General features: G+C 38.5%; 1 protein-coding gene across 1 annotated transcript in view; it reads left to right on the forward strand.

Annotated features, from left to right (window-relative positions):
* Positions 1 to 17333, forward strand: part of ANO4 (anoctamin 4) — a 114278-nt gene that overhangs the window by 2406 nt on the left and 94539 nt on the right. Inside the window, exons 2-3 of the mRNA XM_062575580.1 lie at positions 2155 to 2265; positions 10610 to 10746. Coding sequence (XP_062431564.1) covers positions 2155 to 2265; positions 10610 to 10746 — 248 coding nt within the window. The remainder of the gene's footprint in view (positions 1 to 2154; positions 2266 to 10609; positions 10747 to 17333) is intronic.

Genomic DNA, 17333 nt, shown 5'->3' on the forward strand with positions numbered 1-17333 from the left:
TCATTGCTGGCTGGTCTTTGTTCAAAATCTTCGGCACCCAAACTGATGCCATTCCCAGACCACCCTGAGCAGAATCTCTTTTGCCCTCCCACTGCATTTGCCATGTTGGCATTAGTAGGAAATTATGGCCAGAGCCCCTTGGTTGATCGGATGATCTACTGCTGAGAGGGTGTTTGCAAAAGTTGCTTTGGCTCTCACTGCCTCCTTCCTGGACCCAATGGTTCAGGTCTGTTGGAGATGCTGCAGGGATCTGCTGCCTTCATGTCTTTTGAGGAGCAATGATTTGGGTGTGACAAGAGAGGAGAAGGTATTTATATTCGTCAGTAATTTTGGTTGTAACCAGGTTTTGAATGGAGGAGACAAGCTGGCCGATCTGAGGACTCAGATATGTATATGTTAAAGCGACAGTTGTGTATTTAACAAGAAACTGAGTGATATCACTGACAAAGCTGTTTAACTGAATTGCTCACTTCTCTACTTCTGCCTTGTTGTTGATAAGTCTTTTCCAGCAGCTGTGATATTTTTCCTTAGTTCCCAGAAGTCTCTTTTGGGGCAATTCTGAGACTCCCACTTCTGAGGCCATCTGCAGATTTCCCTAGGCTGCTATTATATGAATAATCAGCTGTCTCACTTAAGGAATTCTCTTTGTTCTACATCATTAAATGCTGACTCCTGCTGCTGCTATGACAGATGATTTTACAGGAATCTATAAGGGAGATTGTATCTGATGTTAACAGTGTGTCTTTTCTGTGAAACAAAAGAATACACTGAGGCAAACATGAGACAGTTTGAATTTAGAATATTTTAACATTGGGAAATAAAAAAGACCCAAGCTGGTATATACTCATTTTAAGACTTGTATTTTTTTTAAAAGAAGTATGGACTTTAAAGTAGCATTGAGTAATTTTGTGCCCAATATAATTTGTAACTGCTTTCATTAAGGCACTGGTGAGATAGTCACTTTGTGGACAAAGGGAAGAAAAAAGCTAAAAAAGCTACAATGGGAATGGGTTAGGAAGGAATTCAGAAGAAAACTGGCTTGTTCTGGATAGACTAAAGAGGAAAGGAAATTGCTTCCATCAAAAGCAGGAAAGACGGCCAATAGTGAAGGTGCAGTAATAGACTAAATGACCCAATGGCTTGTTCTTCTACCATGACTTATTTGTTCTGAAGTCTCATCTTAGGTATCTCCCTGATCACTGCAACTCTCTGCTAACACTCTGTACTACTTACTCAAGGGCATCACTGCTAATAGATGCATTTGCGAAAGGTCAGGTTTTGCTGCCGTTCTTCGGAAACCTGCCATATGCCCAGGCGCTCCCTCTTCGTCTTTGGCTGCCTCAGAGCACCCCGTAGCCAGCAGTTTAAGCCCATTTTCCCAGTACGTTTTCTGGGTATTGGTCTACATGGAAAGGGTGTGTTTTCAAAACTTTCTGCTTTCTTTGCTCATGTGAAAGAACATTGCGTCTTGAAAAATGGGCAAATCTTGTGCCTGCTTACATGTGCAAATGCATTTGAAGCCAGGACCTGCTAGCCTTTCTTTGTATGTATAAAGTGCTGCATTCTGCAGTGCTCTTGAACTGACCTCACAGCAACCATTACATATCCTTGTGACCCCCTTCAAAACATACTGCAGTACTGGAACTCTTCCTAGACCATGACATGCCATCACTGTGGCATAAGAGACCTTATGGTGTCCTGTGCCTGAAAAGTGCTGTCCATGCTCTTTTCTTCCTAATAGTTTTCTGTCTGTTCAATGTGTTTTATTTTAACCTAGCTGTTGCTGTAGTCCTGTGTCATTTGTGACAGACTCTCTTGTCTGTTTTCACATTTTGGAGTTAGTTTTGTAGGTGGTATGGTGAGGGGGTGCTCATGGCATGGTGGCAGGTGTTTGTCTGAATGAGGAATTCAGCAGTGGTGACTATCAATCTGCTAGCAGCAGAAAATGTTGTCATTTTGTTCTATTTAGTTTTAAATCTTTTGAGTCTATACTATGTCTAAATCTACTTGTTTTGAAGAAAAAATTATTCTGTTGGGAAAGAAAAAAATTTAGGCATTTTTTTCCAAGGTGTATGTCCCCTCAAATCTAAAAGCCCCTTGGCTGAATTTTCTCCTGCACTGTCACAAACCCATCAATCTCTTCAATTTCTTCAGAAGGAAGAAAGGATTTGCAGGGTAACCAATTGGAAACGCAGATATGGATAACACCAGACGCACAGAAGACAGATGTGGACTTTTCAGAAATTCTTAATGCAATTCAAGAAAGTAAGTTATTTGTTGGGTGTAAAATTGAGTAAATAGTAGAAGAGTCAACTTAAGACACACTGAAATTGTAACTGAAGGAACATACAAACCGCCAAAATGAATGTTGAGTATTACAAAAATATGAGAAAGTTCAGTAAGAAATCTTTCACTAACAAAAAATCAGAGTAAGATTTGAATTATTGTATACCTAAGGATTCCCATAGTAAATATTTTCTGTGCAGGAGTAATCAGAAAAATTAAGATTCCCATTATTTAAATCCGTTCTTGACATTCTTGAATGGCTGGGTGAGCAAGTGATGTCATGTAGGTGCAGCACTCTGGGACCTAAGGCTGGATTTGAAGTTTCAGCTGTTCCAAAGTATTGGAGTATATTCACGTTTCTGCACCTCCAGTGGGACTGACACATTTTTATTCATTGGAGGTTATTTGGCATTTATAAGGGAAGAGAAGCCAGGTCAACATAGCTCTGGGTGAGCTGTGCTATTGGGAAAGAGGTAACTTTGGGGGTCAGAGGTGATAAGCATGTCACCTGGTGGTCTTCATGTGTTAGTGTGTAATGGTCTCTTCCCACATGTAACATGCTGTGGTCCACCCCTTCAAATACAACTGCAGAAAGATCTCAAGACTGGAGCTAGAAATAGTTCTAGTCTTGTTAACAAAAGCTGGAGAAACCCTCTCCTCAAACCTCAGCCAAAAAGGCTGAGGCAACTTTTGAATCCAAAAGAAGATTGAATTTCAATGGAAAATTTCCAAAATAGAGCAGAATGTTATTCGGGACAAGAATACAAATTCATGGCTTGAGAATGTTGCTAGATTGAAAGCTACCTGGTTTTCCTCTTTTCCGGTTTTATTTAAACTTTATTTTTTTGTGAAGTAATTTTCTAAAGTGAGAAACCATAACTTATATTTTTGAATTCTAAAATAGTATCTGAAAGCCCATACTCTTCCTGAGTTTTGCTGTAATAATCAGGAACTTTAGAGCTTTATGGTCATGTTGTTCGGTGGTAGTATTAGCTTAGGGGTGGGAGGAATGTTCTCAGGTTAGTACAATGAAAGTGGTAATTGTCTGAAAATGAATCATCTGATTATTCAGACTGCAGGTTTAGGATGAACTCTGTTTTGTAATTTAAAAGGCTTTTTCCATCAGGAAACCTTAATATGCGATATTCCTCACCCTCTTGTCTCTAATGTATCAGAGCCCAGGCGTAGGCCTGGCAGCAGCTGGGATGTGCATTAGAGAGGCTGAAAAGACAGGTGTCCTCCCATGAGGACAAGCAATTCCAAGAGACTGCCTCTGAATACAGGAGACTCTTCTTTTCAAGCGTGAGGCTGAGCAGAACGAAAATGGATGGTTTGATTCAAAAAAATTAGATGTCAAGATTAGATTTATTAACAGTGATCCTCTGAAGCAGGTTCTTTTTGAAATGGCTGTTCCTTGACTTCCCTTGGTACAGCGCCATACTTCAATATTGCTTTCTTTGATTATTTCCTTATTATATAATCATGAATATTATGAATAAACCCAAATTTCGTTCAATAGGGAACAGAAATCCATTATAACATAATTTTCTTATAACTTCAAATTTATAACTTCTAGATAAAACCAATGTTTTCTTTAAAAATTATGCCAGTTTTCTGTGGCTGCAAAAAGGGATTCATCAAGCTTGAATGTAAAGGTTTGTGATAAAGATGTCAATATTTGAATTTATTTTCAAAGCTCCCTTTACCGACAATGGAATGTAATAAGCACATCCAGAGCCCGGTTTATCTAATTTTAAAGAAGGTATCTAAAATAGATTAGATGAATTGCAACTTGAAAGAGGCTATTTCTCTCCATTGCTTATAGATGGAATTTAGAGAAAATAGCCCAGTTGAAACCCTACCAGAGCTAAGACACAAACGTCTGCATTCTGGATATGCAAATGTAGATGAATCCTACCCAAAGTAGAGCAAATATTTGCAAGTGACTAATGGATGTGTGCTGAATAGGAGTAGGTCCCTCAGTTGTTTTATCAGTTTGAATGTCATTTCAAAACTAAATGATGTTCCACAAAGAGTCTTTTGAGCATTAACATTTTGATTTACGGGTGATGATTTTAGAGCTGTCTAAAAAGGGTACTGCATTGACTAGCTTGGAAGCAGTATTTTTTCTTTATCCAGAACAGACACAGTTGCTGCTGGAGAGTTACCTTCTATGCCTTTCAGCTACCTTCTCTTTCGGAAACGTGCTATGGCTGTACAACACAGTTTGCAAAGGCTTGTTGTGCATCCAAGGGTGTTTCTTGTCACCTGCAGTCTGATGTGAGTAGCACAAAATTAGGACAAAAGATACTTCAGTATTCTTTCTAGGATGCTTTCTCTGAATAGTCATTGCTAGTTTTCTTCCTGGTTGGGATATCATACTTTCTCCTAGAAAGTAACTCTAACGTGACTTGCTTTCTTATTTCTTCAGTACTGATCTGTTCGTTAGACTGCAAATGAAGATGAAAAATTACCATCTCATTATATACTTTTATGTAATTTTACTACTATTATAAGACTTGATACATTTCTACTGCTTCAAAGTTAAATTCTGCACTTAAGTACCAAAGTTCGTGGTAGTCTTACATACATTTTTCAAAAGATTTCTGCTCATTTTTTTTATAAAACAGTTTCTTCTTGACCACAGTAAATTCAGAAATTATCCATAATCAGAGGCAGTGCAGAAACAATAACATCTGCTAATCTGGAAATGGCCTCACACATATTGTAAAATAAGGTGATGAACTAGGCGTAAAATTGTAAAATAGAGTGATGCACCCGATCTAAACTTGTAAGTTAGACAGCAGAGGTGTCAAGGAATTGCATGAACTCTCTGTCAGATGTAAGCTGGAACTTCCCATTGTGGCCTGCCCTCAAGCTGTTCTTATCTGAAATCCTTATTTTGCTTGAGTTTGAATTTCAGTGTCATTCTCTTTTCTCTGGTTAAGAGGAAGGGTGCTCCTGGGGCTGGTGACGTGGTGGTGATGGTGGTGGTGGGGGGGGTGTTGCTGGTTGGGACAGGCTGAGGCTGGAGCCAGGTGGACAAAAACTAGCAAAGTTTTTCTTTGCTGTTTCCTAGTTTATTACACTGAGAAGAGAGACTTGTGGAAAAGCGATCAGTTGCTTCATTAAAAAAAAAAATAAAAAAGCAAACTCTTGATTTCAAAGCTCTTCTTGTAAATCCCTATAATTTGCTTCACTATATTAAACTTTTTATTACCATTGCACCAAAGTCAAACATCCAAAAAGTCTCGCTTTCCATAATATTTTTCAACTTCCACTGTACATCGACTCCCACTAGGTTTAAATGAAAACTCATTTGATTCCCTCATTTTTCCTCTTTTAGTCTGGAAGTCAAAAATCAGTAAATTTTATAAGACAGGATTATTATTTCATGCATAGTTATTGAATTTAACATTTAACATGATAAAATATTCTGGGCTGTGGACACTATAGGATGATCTCCTTGCAGAAAACATTTGTAAATTGTATCCCCCAGCCTTACTGAGATCATAAAAATAATTCAAATAAATACTATAAAAATCATAACATGTAGTAGTACAACAGGATGCAGAAAGAGCCTTGGCTTTGCATTCCTGAATTTTTCTGCTTTGCAAGACTCTGCAAAACAGATATTTTGTAATAATGATGTTATTAAGGGGTATTCTCCAAGACCTATGATTTTAAACCCACTCCTTTTTCCACCACTGTTTACATGTAGAATTGTTTTCTATAATTCTTATGAAGATTGACGGGAAGAATTTTTAAATAAAATCACTATTTAGTATTACTGATAGGCCTAAAAGCTTCCAAAGAGCAGTTTTTGGAATACTGATCTGTAGTTTGCATTATCCATAGCTGGAGTATACTCAATAGCATGGTGTGACAATTAGTAATAGAAGGGCTCTTAATTAACAGAAACATAATTTTTGAGCATGCTTCTATCTTGCCACACTAACACACAGAGTCAGATCACATTTCTGAAAGGAGATTCTTATTTTAGAGGCTTTTTTTCTTGGGGGGGTATCCATCTTCAGAAAAATAGGGGTGTTATTTTACCTTATCTTTGAGTGCTGCCTAATTCAGACTCCTGATTTGAATGGTCTTGTAGAATCACTCAGATTCCACATTGATTCTCACTCAGAACTTCCTAATGTTCAGTTTTCAGAATACGTAGCTGTTCTAAATTTCAGATAAAAAAATATTTGTGTATCTACCTTTCAAAATCCTTAAGTGATTCTGACTATATGAGTAATAGCTAAGTCACTTTGATTTATTTTTCCTCAGTAGAAGGAGAAAAGAACCTGTATAACCAAGCTGATCTAAAAACATAGGGGGAGTTCTTAATATCTGTTGTAGCAATATGCATGTTTAACCTGTACTTCGATTACACTTCCCTGCCGAAAAAGACTGTATACTAACACCAGTCCATCTCCCAAATGATAGGTAAAATTATTATATGTGATTGTGTTAGGATCAATTTGGAGTATATATATGTCACTGTCTGAGGCAGACGTAAAAGGTGGAGTCCTGGTTATATCTTTAGCAACACTTGGCAACTTAGGAGTGTTCATGTTCAGTGGAGTGAAGTGGTTGAGTGTAGTTACAGTTAATAGGAGTGTTGGCTTGGATGTACCATCACCACTATTAAAGTGGGCAGCACAGAGAATAGAAACAACTAGGGTTTGGGTTTTAGTCATTTATTTGGTGGAACAGTATTTTAAGGATTTGTAATTTAAGTATCCAATGAGGTTTTGGGGAAAAAAAAAAGTTCTCTGCAAGTATTAGACCTCCCATGTCAGCAACTGAAATAGTAGGGTGTATTTTCAAAAACGGAAATAGCAAGATAATTACAGGGTAAAGATCTCCAGAGTTTCTCCAGTAGCACACATTTACTGCAGTTGAAGGAGGGTCACAGACATCACCAGGGCTGACAAGGTGCTTCGGCATATACATCTCTTCACTCCTTATCCTTTTTTCGAGTCTATCATCCAGCGTGCCAATTATCTGTGTACTTTTGATATGAGCAATTTTCTACTGAACACAGAATAGGCAGCTCCTGGTAGCTAATTTCACTAACCAGTGGAGATCCACTGCCTCCATAACTCCCAGTAACTGCCGAAATGGGCTGGATTTCAAAGTGACCTTGAAATGAGATTTTGTGTTTATCACAAGTCCTCAAAATAAGCCAGTCTTTCTCTGCTTGTAACTGCAAAACAAATTCACTGTCTCACACACCAAGTTGTGTATCTCAAACATCTGCTGGGAAGTCATCTATTTTGCAACCCAAAGCATTACTGGCTTTCCAGAAGGTAGCATTTCTAGTATCTCAGTGGGATCACCATTTATACCAGGGCAGTCTTCATGGCAGGGAAAGCAACTAGTTCAAACTCCTTGGGTCACAGCATCCAGAAAAAAATCTCTTTCATTTTTATTTCTTCATTCTCTTTGCAGCAAATATATATCTCATGTAATCTTTAGAAAGCTTTCCTATTTAATTATTTTTGTTCTTTTTCACAGTATGCCGTGGTGTTGATCACATACAGGTTCAAGGTTTTTTTTCTTGGCATTGATCTTCAGAATTTCAGTGCAGCAAAGTTTCAGGTCATTCAGAAAGGTCTCTCCTCCAGCAGTTCTTTACACTGATTATCCAGATAAATTTCTCTCATACAAAGATGTATGCAAAGGCTGGTTGTGATCTACATCCAGATTATTATCATATGAGGTGAAAAGTCTCCAGTCGTGCCAATTGACACAGCAGGGAAAGTGAAGAGAAGGTGGCTGGATTATGCTGTGTCCTGTGGCAGTTTCCTTGTCTTGTGTGAGCAACTCTAGTATGATTTCTAAGGACAGAAATGGATGATGGAGACAGATTTTTTCTTTGTTTTTGCTGCCTGTGCTACAAATTGGCATCTATTCCTTACTTATGAGTCTATAAATACTGCAGTAGTTTGTCCTAGGACAGGGTTGGATGCAGCCCCGGTGACACTGAGGACCTTCAGGCTCTCCCCTTTGTGTTCACCAAGAAAACATCAGAAGTTTCCGTGCTGTTCTGTCCCCTGCTTTAGTAAACTCACCCCTAATGTGGAACAGAAAGCTGCAAGCCCAAGCCCTGTAAAAACAGAAAGCTCAGGTCCTGGATGCTTGTCCCTAATGTTGTCTTGGCACTTTTCACAAAAATACGATGAATAAAATAAACAGACTAATAGAAAAAAAAAAGCTTTAAAATGCAAGAGGAATTGTGAAAAGAGGTTTCAAATCTCTGATGTGTTCACAGACTATGATGACAAACACAATTTAAAGGTGAGTGAAGGAGGTGAGACCATTAGCCTCAGTATCTCTGCTAAAGCTGGTTGGGATCCAGCAGAACAGAGGGTGTTATGTGAACTGAAAGATCGTGATTCGAAGTGTTAAGTAGAGATTAAATATTGTGCAGTTCCAATACTGAGATACAAAGAATCATAGCTAGACTAGGCAGTGTCTCTAAACTCGAGGTGTAATGTGTCATGTTAAAAACTGTAAATCTGGCAGAGAATTTCTTATTGTTAGTCTAGTCTAGTCTATGGTATCTGTTGTTAGGCTATCTAATTTGGACATGAAGTTTTGCTGTTGTGGTTGTTGCTAAAGTTTGAATGGCCTTGTAAGCAAAATGTTTCAATCTAAAATGCAAGGTGTGTTGTTAACCCTGTCCTTATTTTATCCCTGAAAAGGAAGAAAAAAGACTTCTTGAATTTTTGGATCTTAGGTGGATTTTTTTATCCACATAAAGCAGTAATAACGGTCTCTAGATACTGTAAAAGGCAGGTACAAAAAGGGAGTAATCTCGTCCCTATGTTCATGATTGATAGGAAAAGAACAATCTATTTAAATTGCAGCATGGGTGCATATTCAGGATGTGTATTAGGGAGAAAACTTTCTCCTGCTGATGATAGCGAAGAACAGGTTGCCTGCAGAGGCTGTCGAGCCTGTAGCATAGGATATATTTTAAAAGAAGACTTCTTAAACTAGGTTGTAACCCCTGAAGAAGGGAAGGGTGAAAGGGAGGTCACAAGGTGCTCACAAAGGCTGGAGAGCAGTTAACAGCTTTTAATTTCTGGATGCTATTCAGCCTCTCCACAGTGGCGGAATGACTTTTTATACCTGCAGCCATTAGTTAGAAATGAGACCAAGGTGCCATGAGCCATTAGAGATTGCTAGCTGGTCCCTGTTAATAGAAACTCTTGTCACAGGAATTACAAGTGCCTGTCACTTACTTGGGGGAATTACAGGAAAGCAAGAGGATCGGGAGGATTACAGGAAAGCAAGAAAATTGCACAAAGAAAAATGAGTTCAAAAGTCAACTGAGTTTTCAAAAAGTTTGAGGAGGACTGGGTGAGACAAATTACTGGCCAGAGTGGTGGAGAGGTATTAGATCCTGCCTTGGTCAGGGGACAGCTCATTAGTGGACCTTTTGGGGTCCCTTTCCAACAATTTTAGCACTACGGCAACAATCTTGAGTTTTGCATGTGAAATGTAGGGTTGCAGAAATGAAGCCTACACACAGCAGAGGCTTGAACCTCAGCAAAGGTATTTTTCTTCTCCTCACACTGACCTCTTCACCGCCCTCTTTGCTCTGGGAGCAGCCCCAGACCCGGGCATTGAGCACCACCATGGGGCAGGGGCCAAGCCGAGCACTGGGGCTGCGGCTCGAAGCAGATACCGCAGAGCATGTCTCCTGACTTTTCATCACGTTGGATGTAATTCAGCATCCTACAGATTTAAGCCATTTCTTCATGCCCCACTCTGAAGGCTGTGGAGATCTGCATATGCCAGCTTTGCGGATACCAAAATATGCTAACCTAGAAAGAGCCAAATTGTGCTCTGCCCAGGCTCATTTATTCAGTTTCTTTTGCGTGAAAGTAGTTATTTGAGATCCTCTGCCTCTGATTGCCCTACAGTTCTGTACAGCTTCTAACCTGGTACTTTACATAGTATGTTAAAAATGTGCTTCATTATAATAAGAATTTTTCAGAGGCCATAGTAATCCAGAAGGCAATCATTTAAGCCATATTTAAGCCAAGAGAAACCAAGGAGGTAGCTATCATATGTTTTATTGTGACAGATCATTACTTATTTGACATCAGAGAGCTGTATTCTAAATCTCTCTGTGGCTTACTAGTGAAAAAAAAAATTGCACCAATATGCATCAGGAGATTTTAAATTTAATATAGTAGATACTTATACCAGAACTAAAAAGTACAACTGTTGATAATAATGCATTACACTAAGAGACTTTGTTTGGCTCAGCTGTGGTTTGAATGTATATTTTTGTTTTTGTTTTTAGTAGCTAAGGATGTCAACATTTTTTTTGATGAGTTAGAAGGTGTGAACAGCCCTTCCAAAGACGATGACTCTCTGCTTCACCATGGTAACTTGACCAGTACTTCTGATGATGCCAGCAGGTTGGAAGTGGTGGGAGAGGTAAGAACACACAGAATTATTATTCTAATAATTAAACATCCTCAGTGTCAGAGTGAAGAAGCGTAATCTGATTGAAAATCTCATTCTCTCAGGACTGTTCTAGAGACTATTTTTCTATTGTAAGATTACAGTGCTGAAAGATGAAATATTTCAGATTAAAAGGAGGCCTTATTTATCTTATGCATCACCCCCTGTGAAACATCTGTAGATGCCTTTGTTGTCTGCTTGTTTCGTGAAGTAGCAAAGTCAAATGCTTCACTTCTGAAAAATAATGGATTTTTTTCCCTATATTAATCTTAGAGGATGAGAGAGGAGGGGAATTTATTGTTACTTTCTCATAAGAGGCATTCGGTGTCAGATATGGGGCACGCATTCCCTTCCAGTGAAGAATATAAGCAATCTGATGGCACATAATGGTAGTTTGGAGAATATGCCAAGCACGGAGAAATCACTGCCAAGCACAAAGTCCCTTTCAAGTTGTGGCTTAAGGCAGCCAAAACATCATATATTCAAATAGGAAGAAGAAAGAAATGTGTTACTTTGAACTTTGCCCTAACTCATGGATGTTAGGGCTGTCTCCCTGGAGAGCTTCCTTTCACTCTGCTGCAGAAATGTGGCTGCGTCCAGAGCACATATTGGAGTGTCCTGTGTTACCTCCAAACTGCCTAGGGATAGTTTGGTAGAGGCTGATGGGCACAAGTTGGAATTAAAAAGTATAGAAGACCATAGGATAATGCTGAAGCACCTGCCCTGTTCCTGATTGGTTTCTAGTTTAGATGTGGACCTTAGAAGATAGAATTGCATCTGATGTCTGTTTCAGGAACTAGAGGGTTTTTTGGTGCAAATTATTTTGTGAAACACTGTTGAGGAGAAAGTGAAAGATTTTCCTTGTGCTAGAAATTCAGTGCATAGAGAGCTGCAGTCCTGCAATGTTTAAACAGATAATTAAAGGCACAAAATTCAGATCATCCAGAGATATGTTTGACCTTGTTCACAATTTCATCTTCCTCCTTTCTCATCACTCTTCCTCTGCTTCCCACATCACTTTCATAGGGGCCTCTTTGCCTGCTTGCATTATAATAGGGGGTAATATCCCTGACATGATATCCCTATGTAGCATTTAGTAATCTGGTACCATATGGTCTCTAATAAATAGAGAGGAATGAAAGGTACATGATCTTTGCATGTTAAAGAAGAATAATGAACAGAAAATGGTCAGAAGGATAGGGGACAAGAGAGAACAACATATGCTGCTGTTAATTTAACAATGTTGCAATTACTTTTTTCCCTTTTTATGTTTTCTTTGTACCAGATCTTGTTGTTTTTCAAAGGAAAAGGCAAAATGTCTGAGGAATATTTTCCTGTCTGAACATTTTTTTTCCATGATTATAGCTGGGGAAAATATCAGTACAGGTTATGTGTATTTATATAAGAAAAAAAAAAAATAAAAAGGAAAGTCTTAATGGGAACTTAGGGATGCTGTTGCCTACAAAAAGATTTTGAAGTACTTGGCCCCTGCATGATTCCAGAAGGAAAAGATATGCAGTATAGGTGTAGTTGTATGGTTTGCAAGGATAAAGATGGGAGCAGCACTGTGCAGTGATGGGGTGATCTCTGAAGCTGCAGAGAGTTTAGTGATGGAGTTCTACTTTGAGCAGCTAAGAGATCCTGCAGATCCCCGCTAGTGTCGTGAGGACAGAGGAACTGACACCAGAGAAAGCCTCTCTGAACATACAGATATCTGTTTGCTTTAGTTCTAAAATTAACATTGTTTTTTAGCTGACAAGTCAAAATACTGCTTGCTTCAACTGTTGGCTGTGCACGTTCAACCAGACCTCAAAGTAATGCTGCATTCTCCCCGGTTTGTGTGTGACTGGCTCCAGTGAAGATTTTATTGGCTGGGGCTTTATCAATGGTCCCGTCACAGATGCAGACCCAGCCTGGCATTCAGCTTACCCTTTGGCAAAAGATGTGTCTTTTCTTTGTTTTATGTTTCTTTCAGGCACAGCTAAGTTCTAAGCAAATTAGAAATCACATTTCTCTTCATGGGCATGGATCAAAAGACTTTTTACATATACCAACATAATAATTAGATAGGCACTTTGAAATCTAAAACCGGGGATGTATTATCACCAAAATCTTGTAGTTTTAGCTGCCTTGAAATTTCACTTTCTGAGAACTAGAGTAACAACAGACAGAAAGTAAAAATGAAAGGGAAAGATGATTTGGGAACTGTTCTCTAGTGCCACTTCAATTCCACCTCTCTTTTTGTGGAGCGTTAAATCAGCCTTCTGTGTCCAAGGAAGAGAGAAAGGAGGAATTGGGACAAAATTCATCTTTTACTTAAATCAGTATATATGGCCAATAAAAGGTTGCTCTTAGTGTAGGTAAAAATGATAAAAGTCACTCCTGTAATCCAGTTAAGCTTCAAACTCTGTTGATGATATTTGCAGCAGTTATTAATATTGCACATAGCAGAGTGTGTTTTAACAATCAATTTTATAAATTGGAATTTGCAGTAAAGAATATGCCAGAATAAAAATATTCAAGTTGCAAAATAAGAATTATGATATTCTTAATGGCTCCTGTGATAGCCCTCGCAATTTCAAGTCAGTTTTCTTAAACATGTTTATTACAATACAAGCCAGCATATTTTTTTCAACAAAATCTCTGTCGTCTTCAGTGCCCAGGATCAATGTGGGAAGAGAAAATCTAAGCTTTCACAGAAAACTAGAGGTCTTTTACATTCTAAATTTCGAGCACATGATTTTGCAGCCTAGACAATTTTGTTACTAGAGAAGCTCTACATAATTAAATATAGTATGGTGTCAAGAAGAACATGCTGAACTCAAGATACATTAAAAAAAACAGCCTCTCCAAAACTATAATCTAAATGGACAAAAGGATACTAAGAAAAATGACAAACATGGAAAATATTCTTTGATTAGAGCTATGCTTAAAAATAGAGTGATTTTGAGTTCATGGGTTATCACTATTTGTGGTGCAAGTACTAATCCCCTCCACCAATTGTGAAGTCATATGCAAGGGATTATAACTTCAAGTAGGCACAAGCAAAAGAAAAAGATCATTTCTAAAATTAAAAGATCCTATCCTATCAGATATCCATACTGATAATAGCTACGTACAACACGAACTGGTAATGAAGAAAAAATCTAATCTGTTTTTAAATAAGTGGATATTGGAGTCCTTTTTGATTTAATTTTAAAAAGGCCTGCAGGTAATTTTGAAGAGCCTTTATTTCCCTAACTGCATTTCTGTTTAAAATTTCTGTGTAAACTCTCTATAGCTATTATTGCTTTGAAAGCTGATTTGGGGTAGTGAAACACATCGGGTAAGCCTTTAGTCTGAAGTGCTCCCAGGATGTATATGTATATGAGTCATGTGTCTATGAATGCTGATGGCTCCCAACTGTGGGTTCTGAGGATATGAAAACTAGCGCATTCCTGGCAAACAGAATCCTGATTATACAACTTCAGCTTTGTGTATTACAAATAAAGCTGCAAAGATAGCAGGAAATGATAAACTTCTTGCTAAAGTCTTTCCTGTTCTGCAGATTTCTTCTAGCATCTTTTTTCGGTTAAAGGAATGGATATTTGACATCCATGACTAGACAACTTTGCCACCAAAAACTGCAGTCAGAGCTGATCCTAGAGTTTTTTTTTTTTTCCTTTCTTTTTTTTTTTTTTTTTTTTTTTTTTTTTGTGCACATTTAAATAAATAGTGCAGAGAAAGTGAATTTTGAAGTCATGGCAGAGGGAAACAGGTGTGATGTTGGGAAAGTGTCAGTGAGTCTCAAGGTGGGAGCAAAGTCTTCATCTAGAATAGCAAATCCTGGGATACTGTGGATAATGCAAAAGTCCAGCAACTTCTATTCCAGATACCGCTGAGCCAGCTTGACTGTATCTGTATTGTGTTACATTGCTGAATCCTGACAATTCTTCTGAGTCCAAGCACTGCTGGTGAAGCCACCTTGACAGGTTAATTAGTTCCCCATAATAGAGGGCAACAGGAAGAGTTCCTTCATGGAGCCCATACAAGTCCCAGGAGGGTTTATCAGTCTGGATTTGTCATACTGTATTCTTCAGATGACAAGGTCTTCCGAATACCGATAGGGCCCAAGCAGGGCCTTTCTGAACAAAAATGACAATACTGGGGTTGGGAGAGTGTCACAAGTTCAATAGAAAGTAGTTGTCCCAGAAAGTCATAATTGTAGGTGAAGTGCTATAGGTCAAATAACTTAGCCAAATCTCATCAGTGGTTTTTAACACAAGGGTCCACATTCACTAACGAGTCAGTGTAGGGCAAACCAATTTTCTTGAAGAAAAGATGAAACACAGGGAGCCGAAGGGCAAATCTGTCTGTGTTTCTACCAGAATCACTACTCCATGTGGAGAAAGATATATTGCTTGTGATGCACTCTGGATGGGTCAATGATAGCATTTTAGTTCGGATCAGGAGTGGAAGTTTGAAGTGAACCTGTCAATTGACCCAACTTTCCATGCTTTGGTTTGCATTGCAGAGCAGTCCTGGATTTCAAAAACTAGATTCCTTCTATGTGAAAATAAACTGTGGGATATACTTCAATGGATGATGGGCAGACAGGTTCCTGGACCGGACTAAAGTTGGTCCAAAGAAAGCCCTCAAGCCTGGACAAGTGTAGACACCTGGTCCTCAGTGCTGATTGTTTTGCTCTACAGATCCTCTCCTATGACATTGCCTTACTTGCTAAAATAGACACAGCCTGTCAGACCTGGTGCCTACAGAACAGAATGGATGGTTGGGCAGAAGGCTCCGAAATCTGAGCAGGACCACCAAGCTCATCCACTGCCTCTAGATCTCCTACTGCCCTCTTCTTTTATGTACATAACCTCTTGGGTTTTTTTTTTTCTTCCTGTCTTCTCAGTATAGATACTTTCTAGAAAAAAAAGAAAAAAGGAATGTGCTTCCTGAGCTGTTTTCATATTTAATAAAGTGTGAAAAATAACTTCTGATATCCTGATAATATCATTTGTCAGCATGATATCAGTATAGATATAAATGGTCTGTTACCATTATTTCCTCAGGGCTTAAATCTTTTTTCTTGCCTTCTTTTTCAACTCTGAGAACTGTTTCTACTACATCAACTCTGCATTAAGCTGTGTCAGGAGTCAGGCACTGTAATAAAACAATCCTAGAAAATTTTCCCTCTCTGCCTGCAATAAACTGGTTGTAGCAAGGGAATGGATATTCAAGACGCTTTCATTTGCTTTTTTGTTTAAACAAAGATGCTTGCTGAGAATCAAGATGGTAGTTTACACTAAAATTCCTGACTGGGAATATTTTTTTGTTCTATAAAAATAATTTTTCCTATTATTATTATGGCCACTGTGTTCACCTTTTTTCATTTAAATTAAGAAGCAATTCTCCTATGAAGAAAGTATTTTGAAAATTCCCTGTTCTTGCTACATGTGAAAGGCAAAATATTCTTTTTTCAGAGATTTGATTATGCATATGATTATGATTAACACAGTTATTTCTGGCAGGAGAATTAGCTCAACCCTCCCTTCAGCTTGGAGGTAGACTGATCTGGAGGTTCCTAAAGGCCCCTGCCCGTTCTACTGCTCTCAGGGAGTTCAGTTTGTTTCCATACACCATTCATAGTGTACATTTCTTGTAAGAAATGCTCCAAGTCATAAGCAATTTCAAATTGTATAGAAGTAAAAACTTAACCCCTGGGCAGGACTTGCATTATATGGAAGCAGTGATAAATTGCGAGGAGGATCTGTAGAGAATTTCATCTTACGAATTTCTGAAAGAGAGCAGCAGTCTAGTCTTCTAGCTCTCAGGAGAGGGATTTGCTTGACCTCTTATTAACAGTGAAATCAGCTTGCTTCTTTCTGCCAGAGCAAACATCTGAACAGGCACATTCTTTGCTGAAAATAGCCAAGAAATAATATTCACTGTCTTTATGTGCTACTAGATGAAACACCAGGAATTATTTTCAAATAAATCTCATGGGTTTTCTCAGTTGTTCCGTAACCCTGGAATATTTTGTAGTTAAACTGATGAAGCATAGTGAGGTGGGAACAGGACCTTCATACTCTTTTCTGTGTCCTGTGAGGTGGAGGTACTCTTCATATCTCTTCATCAGAAAGCAAAGAGAATCTACACCAGGTTTTAGTATTTCTCACCACAGTGAATATCGTGCCATCATTTCTTCTCCCCATGTAAAATGATGTTCTACTATATTGAATCCTTACTTATAAACTTTCATTTCAGTATAAAACTAAATGCTCCTTTATTTTATAGGTAGGAAGCTATTTCTAGTTTTCTAGTGGGTGGTAGGGGAGGAAGGTTGTCTTGCATAAAATATTCTCTTCTCTTCTATTCTATTCTGTCCTGTCCCATTCCCATGTGACATAACATCTGCCTAAGAAGACCTCCTGGTTTTGATCTGGGGAGGTCTGTACTTCTTTCAGAGGACCTCAGAAACATTCTACATGAAGCACCTAATAATTTGAGGAGCTTGTTCTGATTCTTTATCTTTCTAGTAATGCTGAAAATTGCAGATGCAGATCAGGGATCAG

This window comes from Rhea pennata, chromosome 1 (genome assembly GCF_028389875.1).
Source record: "Rhea pennata isolate bPtePen1 chromosome 1, bPtePen1.pri, whole genome shotgun sequence".
Taxonomy (NCBI): domain Eukaryota; kingdom Metazoa; phylum Chordata; class Aves; order Rheiformes; family Rheidae; genus Rhea; species Rhea pennata.